This window comes from Cryptomeria japonica, chromosome 11 (assembly GCF_030272615.1).
Source record: "Cryptomeria japonica chromosome 11, Sugi_1.0, whole genome shotgun sequence".
Taxonomy (NCBI): Eukaryota; Viridiplantae; Streptophyta; class Pinopsida; order Cupressales; family Cupressaceae; genus Cryptomeria; species Cryptomeria japonica.
In genome coordinates this window covers 596,549,577-596,570,260 of record NC_081415.1, presented here as the reverse complement: position 1 = coordinate 596,570,260, position 20,684 = coordinate 596,549,577, and the positions used below count along the sequence as shown (strand labels likewise).

The 20,684-nt window shown below is 35.3% G+C and overlaps 1 protein-coding gene across 1 annotated transcript in view; it reads left to right on the top strand.

Annotated features, from left to right (window-relative positions):
- LOC131076307 (disease resistance protein Roq1-like) overlaps nucleotides 1–19,103 on the top strand; it is a 43,499-nt gene extending 24,396 nt beyond the window's left edge. Inside the window, exons 6-7 of the mRNA XM_059214752.1 lie at nucleotides 18,614–18,689; nucleotides 18,960–19,103. Of these exons, the coding sequence (XP_059070735.1) occupies nucleotides 18,614–18,689; nucleotides 18,960–19,103 (220 nt within the window). The remainder of the gene's footprint in view (nucleotides 1–18,613; nucleotides 18,690–18,959) is intronic.
- Nucleotides 19,104–20,684: the final 1,581 nt, after the last annotated feature.

Sequence of the window (20,684 nt, the reverse complement as noted above, 5' to 3'; positions counted from 1 at the left end):
TTACGAACTTTAGCATTAGAAACTTTGAGCCGAGTCAGTATCCAAACATTTGCAGTATCATAGTGCAAGGGTGGGGAAGAATCTGCCCCCAAGATTACTCACCATATATCTCCCAAGATAACTACTCAATTGTGAAGCGATTCACTTTGAGTTATTTTCTGGCAAAAGGCAAAAAAAGGGGCACCCCCTAGGGGTGACAAGGCTGTTTGGGCTGACGGAGTATCGAGACTAGTGAGCTATGGTATTGTCGATGACCTTTGAATAAGGAGTCTGTTTGATTTGTATTTTCTGTATCCAAACCTGTTGAAACATTGGGGATTTGAACACATCCTCACAGAACATACACTCATTGTTTAGACTAGGCAAAATGGTTATCTCTTTTGTGTTGTGCTTTCATTTCTTCAAAAAATCATCCATCATCATTAAAACAAAGTTCAAAATCATGGAAAACCACCAAGTCAAAACTATCAGGGCAGTTTAGCGCATAAGAGCAACATCTTAGCACTTTGGAACCACAGTTTAGCGCAGGCAAGCTTCAACATAGCGCATTTGTTCTAAACTTTAGCGCGTAATCAGTCCAAACATTAACAGTTTTAACCTTAACGCTTTTTGAGAACTTTCTAGCGCGTGGAAGCAACAACTTAGCGTGTTGAAGTCAATAATTAGTGCATTAGAAGCCCATATTAGTGCATAAACCTACAATCCAGTTAGTGCGTCACAGAGGTAGCTTAGCGCGTGGAGTCCTTTCTCTAGCGCGTTAAGAAAATTCAGTAGCACATTGGGTTTCTGGCTTAGCATGTAGAAGAAACTGAGAAAACAGTGGGCAAAACAGAAGCTATTTTTGAAAAATCTAAAAACAGTTTAGGAAGCCTTCTTTCCTCATCTTGAACTCCATCAAGCAGAAAATCAAAATCAAAGTATCAAAACTACTCCAAAAGCAAGTTTTCCGTAAAACAAAGTTGTCCAAATCCAAAAACTAGTCAAGAGATAAAGCACATCTCTCCTATCAAAATCAGGAAACACCATCACACGTATCAAAAGGTCCTTCAATCAAACGAATTTTTATCCAAAAACATACTTGTTTTAAACTCCAAGTTGTCAAATCGAGTTTCCATATCGGGAAATCTCTTATTCCATATCATTTGACGCGCTTTGTCATGAGGGGGCATCTAAACCTTCATTTGATAAAGTAAAACTTAAGTTTCCAAATAAGATATCTTGAATCCAAAACAAATCAAAGGAAACCATTGATAACTTGTGCATGACTAATCCTCATATTCTGAGAAGAAAGAGTATTTATCATAACAGTAAGTTGAGGAAACAACAACCTAGTTCTCTGAAACTTGCCAAACATAATAAATTTTTATACATCAATCGCCAACTCTTCAAATCTCATCAAACATTCCTCCATCATATGCGCTTGTATCCTCAAGACAAAACAAACGAATTTGACAAGGAACCATTGAGGAGTAGAGCATTATGTCAAAAATCAACATTCAGTCAATGCCTAAATCAAGGAAGAAAGATCAATCTAGCTTTCTTCCTTGAAGTGTGCATCACTTACAATATACCTCGATTTGAACCACCAACCCCTGAGAAAAACATCGAAGAGGAGTTCGTTCCCTTTGTCACAGAAAGTTTCTACTAGATGCCCACTGTTACTCGATCTCAACAAAACAAATAAAGTGAAACACAACTAGAGTCCAACATGGGTCGAAGATTATCAAATCCTTTCGAATATCCAAATCTAGAAGACACAAAAATTTCTGAGGAACTTCTCCAAGAGTGTCAAGAAAGCGCTTCATTTCAAAAACTTGTGGAAAAACTCATGGAAAACGACAAAGAAAAATACCTACTCATGCTCACAAGCAAAGGAGTTAAACTCCCTGAAGACTTCGATACTGACATGTTTAGAACAAGGTCTCAACATTATGCTTATCAAGAACGACAAAGAGAGGAGGAAGCACGTGACCATGAACAAAACATACCTGAGCAAAACATACCTGAGAAAAACTTACCTGTGCAGAACATACCTGAGCAAAACATCCTGGAGCAAAACATACCACTACACACGTCGTTCCAAACTAGAAACAATGTGAGGGAAGAACTCTTCCCTCGGCAAAGTAATGTACCCTTGGTTGCTCTTACACAACAAATACAAATGCTACAAAAACAAATGCAAGACATGCAACAAGGATCAACAATACGGTATTCCTTGAATGAAATTTGTCCTTATCCTTTTGACAGGAGGTTAAACATGGTACCTTTTCCCCCAAATTCAGACATTCCCAATTTGACAAATATGATGGGAAAAGTGATCCTTGCGATCATGCTTGGGAATTCTGCACCATGAGCCTAGAATTTGCCCATGATGACACTTATTTAATGAGATTATTCCCAAGAAGCTTGGGAGGACAAACGATGGAATGGTTATCCAAAATCACACCTCTTGTTAGATCCTTTGATGAGTTAGTCAACAAATTCATAACTCAATATTCCTACAACATTCAACATGCCATCACCATGCTAGATGCCTGTAATACCAAACAAAAGAACAACGAAACATTCATGGTGTTCCTTCAACGTTGGCGACAGATGGTCTCAAGATATCCTCGAGATGTGCTTGAGAAGGAAAAGATGGAAATTTTCATCAACAATTTAAATAGCGAGATGAGTTACAGACTCAAACTCCAATGCATACCATCTTTTGCTTAATTGATTGAGAATGGCATTGTAATGCCCCGCCAGGAAACCTCAAAGGGATAAGCTAAAACACAAGAATAAAGTGCAATAATTTTTTTTTTAAAGATAAACACAACATTAAGATACAAGGAGATATCAAAATTCAGATTACATAGCGGAAGACATCAACTAACACCTAAAGAGTTTTCCAACGTGATTACTTAATTACACATTTAACTTAACTCACACAATTAATCCAATAAGTTGATTATCTTATAACGAGATAATTCTTAAACAAGGATAATTTCTTTCAAAAGATGAGAATATATATCATAAAATAAGGTTCATCCATTAAGATTTATCTATTCCTTTCGTTCATACTTTTCATTAAAATATAAGCCATGCATTTAATTTAACAATACACTTGAATTTCATCATAGACTAATGAGATCTTTCCATGCACACTTAATTTCCTTAACAATGATTGAATATATTCCATTATCTTAAGCTACATTCTTTCATGTTCCAATTTACTGCATTCAAAAGAGGATTGCATACATGCATTTAAAATTAATTTCATCTTAACCTCTGATACATTCTATAAAATGTCATTCATACATGCTAACACTAAACATGAAACATAAGAACAAAAGCATCACATAACACCAAGATGATCTCGGAGTTCACCCCTGAAGGGCTGCATCTCTGGGTCTGCTCAATTGCAAGACCCCTATGAATAATTAATAAAGTTAAGAATACATGAGGTTCTCATATTTACAATCCTGCCATCAAGGCGAAACATAATCAATATACAAATGACCACATCGGTCAATAAATACAAAAACAATCCCTAAAAAGGAAAGGATCCATCTGAAACATAATCAAAGCAAATACAAAGGGTCCACTGGAGCATCCAAAAAACTAAGCCATTGCAACCCAAGGTCTAACATGAAATCAGGTTCTCACAAGGGCACAAGCAACAGGATGACTCCACAAAAGTGCTCCTATCCAGACAATACAACAACACACTAGCGAACGTAGGGACAAGTGTCATCACACAACCTGGTACGGTTACCATGGCAGGTCTTCATAGGTTCCGACCCCATACACTGGGTTACCCTGGCAACTTAATCCTAACCTTCGGCCCATCCAAGCCTCATGTGGACCCACACATCCTTTCGTGAAGACAAGGATGATGGTTTGCCATTTCAGGCCTTCTCGCTGCATGTCGAGTCTGTGTTAGCACTCGTCCCTTGTGTGAGGCACAATTATCTTACTTAGAGATTAACATTCTAATCTACTGTTAGGTTATCACTTATTAGACTCACTTTCGATGGGTTACCCAGCAGCCACTTGGGGCGCGACCCCTAATCGAAAGCCACTTTCCCATATGACACTAGACTATATTCAAGTGACCTCAGAAACCAAGGAACACACATGGTCAAACCAACAGAGTTCAAAATGGAGAAATCAAACATTTGGTCAAACACGACTTCATAAGAGGTACACTTACTGACTGTACTCTAACCAGAGGCCTGACCAACTATGGTCAACCACGAATCATCATTCGACACCCGCATAAAGGAAATGACCAATACAAGACCACAACAAAATAATAGTCAACTCGAGACTGAGGATAGAAACAGGTACCCAAATCAACCATACGACAGGGTCCAATCAAACAAAGCAAGGCTTGCCATTACTTAAGCAATGCAAATACAGAAATTAAACTCGCATAGGCAATAACCAACAAAATACAAGCATTAAATGTCAATCAAGTTTTCTAAATGATCTAGGTTTGATTGCAGTTATCTACCTCATCTAGGTACATGTCGTTCTTGGTTTTCTAACTCTGTAAGGTTCATTGCATCGAACATACATAAATACGCCATTATGAGTTCTTAAACCGAGTTCACAAGAATAAAATTAAATAAACGTTAACCAACTAAATATGATATTTAATCTTTAATTAAAACATCATTGCCATACTGGTTCAAAAATAATTTACTCCAAGTTCATCTATCCAGAACCAATTTACACTTTTCTGATTAAGGAAATATACATTTAAAGAAACCAAAAATAGGCAACCATTTCCTAAATCCACAAATTACTTCCTTATGCACATATAGAGACATACCAGAATTAACTATTAATGAATATATATTTATTAATCCACGATTAATAAAATATAACAAATTAATAATTAATAACGAAATTAACAAATCAAGTATTCAATTAGAAAAAATATACATTAATAATAAAATAGAAATTGAAAATTAATTAATGTATATTTACCATTTATACAATTAATTAATAACAAATTAGTCATAAATTATTAAGTAATGATCATATTTAATCTTCACTAAAAACTTTATTAAAATTAACATTTATAATAATATTAAATTATTATATATATATTTTTTAATAAAAAAAATATATATATAAAAAAAACAAATTTAAAAAAAAATAGAATATAAGAAGGGGGGAGGGTACCCACATGGACCCCCACGTGCCCCCCCCCCTTGGTAGCTCACGCTGTCCTTAGGCAGTGCTGCTACCCAAAGGTAGCAGGCGCTGTCCTTAGGCAACACTGCTACCCTTGGAGCACGCCCTACCCCTCCACGTGGTGGGGGAAACTTTGCCACGTGGGGGGGGGGGTTAAGATATATATATTTTTTAATTTTTTTTTTTTAAATTTTAAATTCATTGTTAAAAAACAGCTCCTAGCCAAAACACAGTCTTAGCAGAGACTAAAAATAAATAATTTTTTTTTTTTTTTTCAGCAAACATGGGTATTCTCCCATTTGCAATTTCAAAATACCCAGACCTAGGGAAGGGAAAATTTCTTCCAATCAAACATCATATTGGAAAAATAAGATTGATTAACATCCATATATCCTAACACAGGCATATTTCTTTGATAAAAGCTTGAATTTGAAAGCATTTATTTGGAATTTTAACAAATTTCCATTGTAAACAACCAATCTCAAGTTTATTTTTGATTTTAAAACAATCAGAGCAACCATAATCTAAACTTGGAATGGAAACAAACAAGAAGGGTTTGGATTGGAAATAAACTTGCATCTGTTTCATTTTCCCCAAATAGATGAGATTTTTCCATCTTCACACACAAATTTCTTAAAAATCCAAAACAATTTCTTTAAAACAAGGAAATAAATGAAATTAACCAGAGGCCTACCTGACTCAACAATCCTGGCAAGATTGAAGAAGAGCCCCATTCTCCAGCTCAAGAAATTCCCTCTCTTCCCAAAACCCTCAAATTTTCCATCCAAAAAAATTGTCCAAAAATATCAATCCCCATATTTTTCCAAGAGCCTAGGTTAAATGGGAGAAGTTTGACCAAAATTTTATTTTTGGAATTAAAATATTTTATTTAAAACAATCTCTCAAAATCATTCTTTTAAACTATATCAATAATTTAACTTGCTTTTCCAATTTAAAATTGATTTTCTCACTCAACTGAAATTAACCTTTCTATTTCAAAAAGCCAACAAGATTAAATTAATTCGATTGCAATTAAATTTAAATCTTTCTTTTTATAGGCATAAACATAATACATTTAATATTTAAATTTAACCATTTAATTGCACTTGCTACCAAATTGAATCGAGCACTTGAATTTAACGATAAATCACATAAAAGGAGCCTATTTAATTTAGTCCATTAATCTTTAATCCAAAAACATATATTTAATCAAATTAAATACTAAGGACTAATTTCTCAATTTAACCATACACACAAAACACGCAACCCAATAAAACCACACAGACAGACGACCCGCATACCCAACCAAAGGGGATACCGACAACAACTAAGGACACTCACTTGAGCATGACTATGGTCAAATGAGGATATCACGACTACCTAATCCAACTGTAAGGATTAAAGAGGTACACTCAAACCTTCAATTCCAGGTGGAGACGAACCTCGCACCCATGTGGTACTGTACCTGAAATCTCTTGCAACCAAGAGTCATACATGCATACATATATAAATTTAATGAAAGTGTTAGCTCGAGATTAATAACGTGAAATAGGAAAACTAATCAACTTGCATACCAACTGGTGCGAAAACCATATTAACAGATATGCACTAAATAAAACATCTGACTATAACCTTATATTATGATAAACTAACCAAGGTTAAACCGAGATTAAAAACTGATTAGGGCAGGGGTACTACAGGCATCCAAGTAGAGGAGGCATGTGTCAAAAAGGGAACATTGAAATTTTTCAAAGAAGGGACAAATTCATCCAACTCTAATTACAATAACCAAAACAACAACAACTTAGACAAATCCAAGTTCTGGACCCAAAACAAAAACACTGGAAATGAAGGAGGAAATGATCCTAATGATATGAAGTCCAACAACCAATGTTAGCTTTGTCAGGTAATCCTCAGGCTATCAAAAATCAAAAGGGTGCTAACCAAAGTACTTATGCACCAAATAAAAATCAAGATCATCTTAACAACACCAACAATACCCAAGACAATAACACCAATCAAGGACCTAATACAAACTCACGAGGTAACACCAACAACTTTCCAAAACGCGTCTACACACCATTAGGGCAATCATTGGAGTCCGCATTTAGAGAACTCCTGGCAAACAAAATTATCTCCTTACCAGCAATCAACAACTTTGAACCACAAATCAAACCACCCTGGTGGAATGACTCACACTTTTGTGATTTTCATCGAAACAAAGGCCATCAAACAAATGATTGCATGATATTGAAAAACATTGTTCAAGACATGATTGATAGAGGTGATTTAACAGTCGATGGTCTCAAGACAAATTGTGACCATGGTGCCTTTAAGAATCCTCTTCCAAACTACAACAAGGATGGAGATTCAACCTCAAACGATACACGTGGAGCTCGTATCAATCACATATACAATAACACCATCAATCATATATCAGCTGAGAACAATCAAGTAAACGTCATTACAATCAAAGACAAGCGTGAACATGAATCTGTCAATGTAACCACCAGAGATCAAAAATATGTCTTGAAGGGACATACGTCAACAACAAACACCCTACCCAAAATTCAATATGATCTAGTCAGTCAACTGCGCAAAACTCTTGCTCAAATATCTATACTGGAGTTGCTAAAACTTTCACCAAAACACAAAGACATCTTGGATCAAGCACTATTGAAAACAAATGTACGTCAAGATCTGGATGCTAACAAATTCCAAGCCATGGTAGCTCACATGACAGGGCCTCATAATTTCACCTTTTCAGAGCATGATAATATCTCATTAAGCCATCCTCATAATACTCCACTCCACATTGAAGTCTTGGTCTACAAACATCGAGTCAAAAGAGTATTAATAGATGGAGGAGCTGGACTCAATATCTATACCTTGAAACTTATCCGTGCATTAGGCTTCTTTGAGCAATCCATTGATCCACACAAAAATATCACTATCAAAGCATATGATGATGAAGCAAGATCATCCAAAGGAATAGTAATGTTGCTAATTCAGGTAGGACCAATACAAAAGGACACTATGTGCCAAGTCTTAGACATAGACCTCACATATAATATCTTATTGGGTCGACCTTGGATAAATGAAATGCAAGCAGTACCTTCTACTTATCACCAGTGTGTTAAGTTCCCCTACAATGGACATGAGATTTCTATATCAGCAGATGATAACCCTTTTCAACATTGTAATGCTAATGGGGGCAGCCCAAGACAACTTGGTTCCACATAATAGAGAAAAAAAAAGTTCCTCTGCACCAGATCTTCAGCAAGAAAAGTTTGAATCACTATCTATGGATTTTAAGCAGAAAATGAAAATCAAAGAGCAAGGCATGGGAGAATACTCTTTAGAACCCTTGTGTTTAGCCAACTTACCAGCATCGCCTAAATCTCATGGATTACCTACAGTATCAACACATCAAGCAACACAACCCATCACCAAGTTTGATGGAAAGTTTATCCAACTAGGCACACTAGCACATGAATCAGAGGAAAAGGACATCCTTAGTTGGCTATACAAGGATGAGGAAGAAGACAGAGCAGCTACTATGGAAGTAGCTATACCAACACACCTGTATGGAAAAGGCTATTTGATCATGCAACAAATGGGATACAATGGCAAAGGACCTATCGACAAGTGTCAAGAAGGCGTCACAGAACCATTAGATCCTCCTTCACAATTTTGAAAAAACAAAATAGGATTGGGCTATGAACACACTCTACCACCAAGGAAGACATCGAGCAAATACCAGAAACCTCAGTGGAAGGTAAAGAAGAAATGCAAGGAGGACTCATGGTAGGAGGCACTATTTGAATCAACAGAAACAATACGCAAGGAACGTGAATACCAAGAAAAAAAGAAACATCAAGAGAAATCAGTCAATCAAAAGATAGAAGCACCTTGTGCAGAAGTACATCATATTCAAGAACCAGTTTCAAACAAAGAAGAATCCCTCCCTGATCACATCATTACTCCTCGGGGAGAGACAATATATGAGCAAATGCAAAGAGTAGAAGAAGGATCTAATACAAAATCGAAGAAAACTATCAGGCTCATATCAATCATCAAAGACCTGTTTTCACCCTACAACATACCAGTTCGCAACACTGCCAGAATCTGGGATAATACCTCTGAGATTGATTCAAATGAATATGAATGGGGTAGTTGTTCCAATGTTACTATCCCTACAAAATTTGAAAAGAAAAGGTGATGGAAAATGTTATTGTCCCTACAAAATTTGTAAGGGCTTAAAGACTAGAAGACTTGAAATTAAAACAACTCAGAAACATTGTAGGCAACATGGTCACATTGAAGGGGGACATGATTATCATCCATTGGTAAGCTGTTCATTATATCGTTTTAACAATTTATATACATAAGAAATCACTTCATGATGAGATCATGATCATGGTTTATTTATGTTGATCATTTTTATATAGGTTGAGCTCCCTAGGGCACATGATATGGACCAACACAACCTAGAGAAAATGTTTTTCGACGTGGAGGAACATGGAGGTGTGAATATCGAAGCTGATGATCATGCACCAGAAAACACAATTGAATATGACGGTACAAATACATTGATCCATGACACATTTAGTATTGGCGTAGCCAATCATGACGATCAAGATGACTTTGATGTTGTTCATGATTACCTGTACTTGAGAAGGCATACGAGCCCCTTTATGAAGGCTCCCAAACAACTCTTCTATCCACTATATTGTTGTTGTTGAACTTCAAGGTTATGACTGGTTTATCCAACATAACAATGTCACGTATGTTAAGGTATGTCGTACATGTCATTATAGTTAATAAAGGGTGAATCATGTATAATTAATATTCTTTATATTAACAAATTAATATTTTGTAGATTGATAGGCAATTTTTTGGTACCACCATCAAATATTCTACCTCGCTCATATCAGAATTATCTTCCATTCTAAAAGATATTGGAATGGAGTATCAAGCAATAGATGCTTGTCCCAATGATCATATTATATATCACAAACAACATGAATTTGCGACAAAATGCCCTGAATGTCATATCAGTAGATATCGAATAGATCAAATAACCAGAAAAGGGCCTCACAAGGTTCTTCGTTATATTCCCATTATTCCATTATGCAACGATTATTCAGGTGCACTAGCTTGGCACAATTTATGGATTACCATGTACGCAATAGAAGTCGAGATGACATTATTCGAATGCCTGCAGATGGTTCAACATTTGTGGACATAGAGGAAAAATGGCCACACTTTAAAGAATAATCTCGTAATCTCAAGCTTTCATTGGCAACAGACGGTGTCAATCCATTTGGAGAGATGAGATCTATTTACTCGGTGTGACCAATTTTTGTTATCAACAATAACATTCCTCTATGGATGTCAATAAAGAGGGAGCACATAATGTTGGTGATGATTGTTCCAGGTATTTTATCATTTAATAGTCATCTACATTTAATTATAAATATTGCAGTAAAATGGTCATAATAATTATGTAGTGTTTTTGTTCATTCAACTAGGTAAGTACCAAGTTAAAGATATAAATTTATATATTGAGCCTCTTATCGACAAGTTGCTGGAGTTATGGAATGGTGTGACTATGTATGACGTCTCTAGACCAATAGGACAAAGACAATTTCAATTCCATGCAATGCTTGTATGGACAATACATGATGCCCCAGGGCTAACACATTTTTGTGGTATGTTACATTGTTCAAGTTGCACATTATAATTATAATTATAAAAATTAACATATTTAATCCAATTATACATTATCTTGTAGGTCTTCAAACAAAGGAAAAAATTGCATGTCCAGTTTGTCGTCCAAAGATGAAATCTCATCATTCAAAAAGTTTAGGAAAGCAGGTGTGTGATGAGTATATGCACTTCCTCCACATAAATCATAAGTATTGAAATACTGAAAAACATCTTTTCAATGGGAAAGAAGAGACTACATCAAAGCCACGAAGAATGACACCTTGCCTATGGAAGTTGGAATATAATAGAATTAATCGTCAAGCTAATGTCATTCCATCTAATGGTTTATGTTTGGAATTTGTATTTTTCTATTGTGTTTTGTTTACTGATGATGTAATTGATGATCGTGAAGGTTGTCAAGGTATTAATGACCACCTTCCAAAGGGACTAAAAAGTTATCCATGACAATTTAGTAGGTTGCTCTACTACGAGCAACTACAAATTTGTGAACTTGTTTGATACTATACATATTGGAAAGAATATAATAGAGACATTATGGAAAATATTGGAGGGAAGGCATGCCAAAGAAAAAATTGTCAAAATTTGTAGTGACATTCAAGAATCCAATCATGCAATGAAAAATGTCATTCAATCAAATAAAAATGGAGACCAGATTAATATAAGTGCCCTTCCTTGGTTATTAACGGACCAACAAAGCAATGCTATAAAATAAGTCATACGAAAAATGCAATTTCCCACAAGATTTGTTACGAACATAAACAATCTCATATCAAAGAAAAGTGAATTTGGTCCAGGGATGAAAACACATGGTTGACATACCTTCATTAAGGTAAGTCATGTTCTTGTGTATTTACTAAATATTTGTATATTACTCATGTACTTTTCATTGTATTATGTTAGAAAACAATGAAAAGATCATTTGATAATTGTTGTAGTACGTTCTACCTCTATCTCTCCCAGACAACTTTGACAATAATGTCAAGCAAGTCATATATGATCTTGAAAAATACATGAGGTAAGTAGTGATCTTTGTTCAATTTGTTGTATAGATAATATATTTGCGATTTGTTTTACTTGTTATGTAATATATTGTATATTATTTTGTAAAGTCTCGTTTATATATTTTTGAATCTTGAATCTCTTCTAGGTGGTTGTCATCTAAAGAAATCCATAAAGAAGATATAAAATATTGGAAGAGAAAAATTCTTCATTTAATGTGTGAAATGCAAAAGTGTTCACCTTCAACTTTTTTCAATGCACAAGAACACTACCTCATACACCAAGTTGAGGAGATTGAATTGTGTGGACCTGTACACACTAGGTCAATGTGGATGGTTGAGAGACACTTGAAATTTTTGAAGGCTTTGGTTCGACAAAGAGAACATTTTGAGGGTTCTATGGTGGAGGGATATATGGTATACCAAACTATGGTATACATTGTTGAATATCTTCCTAAGTTTGCAGCAGAGATCCACGTAGATCACATTTGGGATCCCAACCCCATTAACAAATTTGAAGGGGAGTACTTGATGGGGAAAGGTAGATTGAGGAAAGTGAGAGGTAATTATAAGATGTTATTGTAGTTAATTAATTCTTAATCTTCTAAATAAATCGGTTGTAAGTCATCTATTAATTATTTGTACAGTTGGTCGGGAGTGGGATGCGCTACATTTGTATATTGCAAACAATCTTGATTGGATGATGGTGTGGATTGAATGATGTCAACATTCTGGTCACATGTTAACATGGGAAGTTGTGGCTTCATTGGTTAAAGAAGCTCATCGTAATGGAGATTCCAATGTTACGCAAAGGGAAATTGATTTAGCATATGGTTTAAGAGATAAACAGGTACGTATAATTTTATTAATCACTCATACGTTTATCAACTCACGATGCAATAATTTTAACATGTTAGACATATTGTAGGTCAAACACCACAAGGCTATGTGCTGCAATGATCATAAATTTCACATTAAAAAGTTGGATGACATGAAGAAAACTTGTGATTATGGGATAACTGCAGTCTTTGAAGTGACCAATATTTCATCTAGAAACAACATACATCCTCAAGAGTCTCAAAATCAATACTATGACATTTTGGATGATATACTTGAGTGTGACTTTAATTCCTTCAAATTAGTTGTGTTCGTCGTCAAATGGTATAGGCTATGACTGAATTAAAATGATCCTGATAGAACTATTATTGAACATGATAATGGATTTAAAATAGTTAATACAAGGCCGTCTAAGCCAGTTGGGGATGATCCCTATGGTCTTCCAAGACAATGTGAGCAGGTATTTTACTAAGAGGTTCCACATAAACCGGGTTGGTCATTTGTTGTTAGACATGATCCAAGAGGAAGGCCGATAAAGTATAATGAGATAGAAGAAGAAGATATCAAAGAAGTAGAAGATGATGATGATGATGATGATGATGATGATGATGGTGATGGTGATGGTGATGGTGATGGTGATGATGGTGATGACGATGATGATGATGATGATGATGATGACGATGACGATGACGATGATGATGACGATGAGGATGACGATGATGGTGATGATGATGATGATGGCGATGATGATGATGATGGTCATGATGATGAGTTGGATGAAGAAGAAGATCAATGACATGAATGAAATGTATGACATTTTTGAACTTTGTGTTTATTTATGGAATTTGGACTGTTTATTAGCTACGTGATGGATGATGATTTAAAATACATATGTGATGGATTACATGTTTATGATGATACATTTGACATTTTTTGAACTTTGTGTTTATTTATGGAATGTGGGCTGTCTATTAGCTATGTGATGGATGGTGATTTATGATACATATGTGATAGATTACATGTTTATGATGATACATATGTGATGCATATGATGCTCAATTACATATATGATGATACATATGTGATTCTCATGATACATATGTATTTATTGTTTATCATATTACAAATGTAATGCTTATGATGCTCAATTGTTGGTGCTGATTTTGTCATGCCCAAACTTTAAGGCAAAAAACAGAACAACAATTTTTATTTTTTTTAAACACCTAAACTCTCAAAATAGTCTATAGTATAAAGAAAACAATTGAATTTTGTCTTAACTAAGATGTAAGTGGAAATGTTTACATAACATTTGGTTAGCTAACTCACTCAAAAGGGCGACATTAAAATGAGGGCTAATTATTCCCTAAGAGGGTCCTCGCAATCTTATTAGTTAATTTAATCAGCCTAATTAATTTTCCGCTAATTAAAGTTGAGGGATATCTAGATATCTCAAATGCATTTAAATTATGCTGGGCTAATTGAATGATGATGAGAATATCTTAAATTAAAAATTTAATTAATTGAGCGCACACAAATTTCATTATTTAAATCTAACCGGTAAGGGTTCAAATTCAATAACGTCATTTGCCAAATAAATCTAATTTTATACGATAGTCAATTTTAATTTCCCCTAAACCTTCAAATTTGATGATTTAAATAATCTGGCCTACATTGGCCTCATAGGTTAAAAATTCATTTAAATTAATTAATAATTCTCGTTTACAAATTTTCCCCAAATTAATTTCCACTTGATGTCCATAATTAATTAAATACAAAAATTATCTAAGAAATATCCTTATTAAAATTCCTTGATAAAATTACGTCAATAATGCGATATGATAACTATATAAAATTTAATAAAATAAATTTAAATAGGCTTTCATCTTAACCTCAAATATGTATAAATAATTGTATATATACTTATATTGAAAAATATAGCATATATATAAATTATATATATATGAACAATTTAGGTGGACAATTCTATATTTAAACCTATTTATACATGTACATTTCTTTTAATAAAAAGAATCAACTATGCCCATTAAATATTATAATGCAACTTATAGATTAACCCTAAATTTTAAGTTGTAATTCAAAAAATTAATTCAAATTCCCTCCCATTATTTTTACATGCAAACCCTAACTCGAATATGGGCTAGGGTTGCATTTTTATTATTCTTGGTTATTTAAATGCTAACCCTAACCCAAAATTGGGTTAGGGTTGCATTTTTTACATCAAATATTCTTCCCTATCCTTCCTTAATTTGTTTCTTTTTTTTTGCCCTAAACCGAAATGGGTTAGGGTTTATTGTTTTTTTTTCATGTTATTTTGAGTGTGTGTGTATGTTGTGTGTTATGCAGGGCCGAAATAGGGCAAGGCAGCAACCGAATTAGGGCAAGCCGATGGCCGAATGGAAGGGCGGAGGCCGAGAGAAGGTCAGGTTTCATAGTGAGGGCTCCCCTGGATGCCACTGTGCGTACACACAGTGGCGGGTGGTGCCGTCCACTGTGTTTAAGCACAGTGGCAGCCCGGGCTATCCATTGTGTCTACACATAGTGGCGACACCTCCCGCACCATCCACTGTGTGTAAACACAGTGGTCTGGCTCATGTGCCGTCCACTGTGTTAACACACAGTGGTTCGGCCTTGGGGAAGGTACTCCCCCCTCTTTTTTTTTGCTTATTATATATTTTTTTGTTTAACATATTTAAAATATATATATATATATATAATAGATTTAAACATATTTTAAAGTTTATATTTATGTGTGTATACACCTAAAAATGGTCTGAAGATAGTTAATTAAATACACAATTATTTGATTAATTCCCCTTCCCAATTAATTGAATTCACAAGCAATTTAATTAATTTCTTTATTCATCTATTAGTAAATAAATATAAATGATTTCTTTATATAGTTCATCTCATATCCCCCTTTGATTAATTAATTCTTAATTAATTAATGTCTCCCCATACTAATCAATTCTTCTAATCCCTAATTAAGGTTAACAAACTCAAGTTTGTTGAGATTAATTACCATTTTCTAATTATTTGAATTTCTAAATTCAAATGAGCACATGGCTCCTAACTTTAACCACCTAACCTAACCATCCCCTAACTTAACCCATTCAATCTAATCTTGGGTCTAACTAACCCTATCCTATCTTGCACATTCTAACCTCCTTATCCTAACCTCCCATGGTGTGGATATTCTCTCCTTGAGACACATGGCACTTTTGCCACATGTCTCCTCTCTTGGACACTTGCCTTCTCATGAGCAAGGCTCCTTGACACTTGTCACCATAGAGATGACAAGTGTCCCTTCCTCCAACCTCCTCTCCAACTTCCTCAATCTTGGCCCTTGATATCTTCAGATCAAATCTAGACCGTCGATTCCTGCCACCTCAGTTTTGGCCTTGGAATTCCCATAAATATCCTCCATTTTGGAGCAATATGGATCCCATCTCATATCAATTTAGTCATCATTACTATAGGCAATTTGCATTTCAATTATCTAGTAATTACCTTTTGGATTTATCATAGCATGTTCATCTAGTTTCTTAAATCATGCATTTCATATCATCTCCATAGTCAATCATGATCAAATAGCGACTCAACTCTTGAGTTGCCATTTTGGAGGTCATTGCTCCACTGAGAGCCTACCAATCTTACACCTTCAAGGTCCTCAAGAATAGAGGAAAATGGGACATTTCAATGAAGGCTTATGGTTTGCATTTCTAATCTAGTTTTCAATTAAGCTTTTCAATTACATTTTATTGTCTCATTATATGTGTATGCCTCTTATATACCACCTTTTTAGCATCACATTAATTGGCGCCCATCGTGGGGCATAGCCCCTTTGATCTTTAACAAGTTTGCTTGCAGGAAATTTCATTGACAGGTTGATTAGCTCTTTTAGAGTGCAGATTAGCTCTCTTGGGCTCCTGAATCATGTTCTTGGTCTCTATTGTAGCATTCCGGCACCTCAAATGGCGTTTATGGGAGATTCCTCAACTTTGTTTTTATGCTTTTCTGTACTTTATCTCTTTCAGTTTGTACTTTAGCATTTTTGGTATGTATGGTGGCATTTTTGGTACATTTGTCAGTGTTTTTAGTCTGTTTAACAATGTTTCTTGTGTGCATAACAACATTTTTGGTGTGCAGAGCAACGTTTCTAGTGTGTAGAACAATGTTCTTGGCACATATGATGGCGTTCTTGGTCAATTTGATGGCGTTTTTCAGTTTTTTATTGATTTTGCAAATATTGTATGTTTCATTCCTCATTTCTGCTTTTGGACTGTCATTTTCCTGAACCTAATTCGCAGATTGTTGGTTTTGCAGGTACTTATTTCGTTGTGAAAGACCAGAGTCATAAAATATTTTGCCATCAAAGAATGCAATATAAACTACTAACTTTGTTTGCAGCCGTGGGATTTTGCACTTATATTTGTTAAATTAGGCACATAGACTAATTACAATGGAAATGAACAAATATGTCTTATGTGTTTTGATGATAGGCGAGTATGCTCTCACCTTTCTTAGGTGATCAGAAAGCCAGACTCATCCTTTGCTTTCAATAGTGCATATCTTTAGTAGGCCTACCCTCCCAAGGAGTAATAACTCTTAGCCATTAAGGCCGGTGAGAGGGGAACGATCCAAGTGGGAATGACTAACGCCAAGTACTCCAACCCACTATAAAATAAACGTGATTTGATGAAAATCAAGTCAACGACAGTGCTCAGGAATAGCTCTCCTCTATACCTTCGGGTATATCAAACCTTGGTTTTCAAGGCTGGGAGACCTCTTAATTGAGTTTATACCCCAAGGCACTGAACAGATCCCTTACTAGTTCCAAGTAAATTAGAAGCTACCGGGTTTACCTTTGAACATTATTAAATTCTTAATGCATGGAGGGGGAAGAATATCTCCTTAAGATACTCACCATATGTCCCTCTTGAGCGTATGTGCGAACTCCCCTTTTGAGACCTTATTGCTAAGCTCATAATGGGACTCCACTAGCTCTTGCAAAGGCAAAAAGACGGGCGCCCTTTAGGGGGTGACAAGGCTGTGTGAGCTGACAGGGTACCAAGTTGTGGGCTAAGAACTAATAATGAAGCCAATCTCCTTAGGATAGACTGATTGATGTATTTTCAATTGTTCAAAACCCATGAAAACTTGGGCTTTCTTTAAAGCTTCTTGAACATACACTTTATGTGTCCTTTGGGACAAAAATACAATCTGAATTCTGTGTTTGTAAGTCAAGTCAAGATATCATCCATTGAAATACAACAAACATTGAAAAATCAAACTTCAAATGGTCAAATTCACAAGTTTTATAGCAGATTAGCTCTTTTAGTCAAAACAGTCGCATCTACGGTCCAAATAGTCGCATTTTCAGTCCAAACATTAGCACTTTTGGTCCAAACATTAGCCTTATCAGTCCAAATAGTCACATTCACAGTTCAAATATTAGCTCTTTTGGTCCAAACGTTAGCTATATTAGTCCAAACAGTCGCATTCACAGTCCAAACATTAGATCTTTTGGTCCAAACAGTCGCATCTAAAGTTCAAATAGTCACACCTACGGTCCAAACCGTTGCATTCACAGTTCAAACAATAGCTCTCTTGGTCTAAAGATCAACTTCTTTGGTCTAATCAACAACTCTTGTGAGTTGCATGTCAAATTGCTCATGTTGCAACATTAGATCTCCTAGTTTATACTTGTTAGGTCTAAATATCCATTTTCTGAGTCTGAAAATCACAAAATTGGGTCAAAATTGAAATCTCCTAAGTCAAACACTTAATTCACTAAGTCTACACATCATTATTTGAACTTTAGAGTCACTGTATTGCAGAACAGAGTTCCTGGTCATTCTATTAGTGTTTCTGGTAAGTTTGCCAAAGTTTCTGGTCTGTTTAGCAGCGTTTCTGGTTAGTATAACAGAGTTCTTGGTCTAAATAGTAGCTCTCTTGGTCTAAAGGTCAGATCCCTTGGTCTAATCAACAACTCTTGTGAGTTGCATGTCAAATTGCTCATGTTGCAGCATCAAATCTCTTAGTTTGTACTTGCTAGGTCTACATATCCATTTTCTGAGTCTGAAAATCACAAATTTGGGTCAAAATTGAAACCTCCCAAGTTCAAAAACTTAATTTGCTAAGTCTACACATTATCATTTGAACTTTAGAGTCACTGTATTACAGAACAACATTTCTGGTTTGTCTGTCAGCATTTCTGGTCTGTTTGTTAGCATTCTTGGTCTGTCTGTTAGCATTCCTGGTTTATTTGTCAGCATCTCTGGTCAGTTTTGCAGCATTTCTGGTAAGTTTTCTAGTGGTCTTGGTTAGTATAGCAAAGTTCCTGGTCATTTTAGTAGCGTTTCTGGTAAACTGCATCAAAATCAGAAAACAAAAACAACCCATTTCTCAAACAGTCAAACATAGAGAGTAGGTCATCTTGTTGGGTCATCCAATCAGGTTATCTTTTGTCAAAACAAATTTGACAAGAACAAGACACACAAAAGTCTCAAGTATTCACCTCAAACAAGTTAAAGATCAAATACCTTAATGTGCAACATCACATTGTCTTTGATAAACTGATCATTCAAACATAGTTTCTCATCAGGATCTATCATCCTTTAATCACAAAACTACAACACTTGATCAATATAACCTCATTCTCTAACATAGGATATATCATTCCTATTGAACTTGGTCATATCAAAAATCACAAAATTTGCACTCCAAAACTAAGATCGAAAAACTTGCAAACAAGCAAACACTTGAAAGATCATTTCCTCAACAATTGATCACTTATTGCGACACATTAAGCAAGATAAAAATTTTGCAAAAACATATCAATCACAATGCCCATTTTAATTAGAGCCCAGAGACATAAGATCGCTGAAACATTGAAAATAGCTGAAGACCATAGAAACATGGCATACCAAAGCAAAAGACAAGAACACATAACAAGACAACATATTAGAGAAATCAAACAAGTCCAAAATCAAAATCCAACCATGTCAAAACTTAACAGGGATTCAAATACATATCTAAAGAAAGGTGGCTCTTTTATGCAACTATTAAAAAGATCCTTAAAAGATTTGGATGAGAAAGATCAGAATCGCGCACCTATATCTAGCAATGGTTCATCCCCCCATAAGCAAGTTAACTCTCCAAAGGCATCTATTCTTACACTTCTTAAAAAAGTGCAAAAACCTTCCATAGCATCCTCACCAAACAATACACCCAAAGATGATGTTCCCCAAGGGATATCCATAATAGCCATCAAACTTGTTTCAGAGGATCCTATTCAAAACCCATCTACTTCATAACCAAGCATTGATTCCTTGCAACATCCCCATAGCGCTTCCTTGCAAATTGAAGTCCTCATTCATAAAATGCTCATTAAACATGTCCTAATAGATGGGGGAGCTAGTTTAAACATTTTCTCATTGAGTCTTGTCCGTGCTCTAGGTTATTCATAAGATGCAGTTGATCCCCTGAAAAAGATCAAAATCAAAGCACATAATGAAGAGAGCATTCCTCTAAAGGAGTTGTGGTATTACCCATCAGAGTGGGACCTTTGCAAAAAAACACAGCATGCCAAGTCCTAGATTTGGAACTACCATACAACATACTCTTGGGAAGACCATGGATACATGACATGCAAGCTATTCAATCAACATGCCATCAGTACCTAAAGTTTCCCTACAATGGGGAGAAAATCACTATCTCAGCAGACTCAAATCTATTGCAGTGTTGTAATAATATGAAATTAGCTCAAGTGGTCATTGTGTCATATAACAGAGAGGCAACATATTCAAGCACACAATCCAAAGAACAATCATTTGCATCAATTTTGTCAAGCATGGAAAAACAAATGCAGCTAAGAGATCGAGGGAACAGAGAATATTTCACACGTAT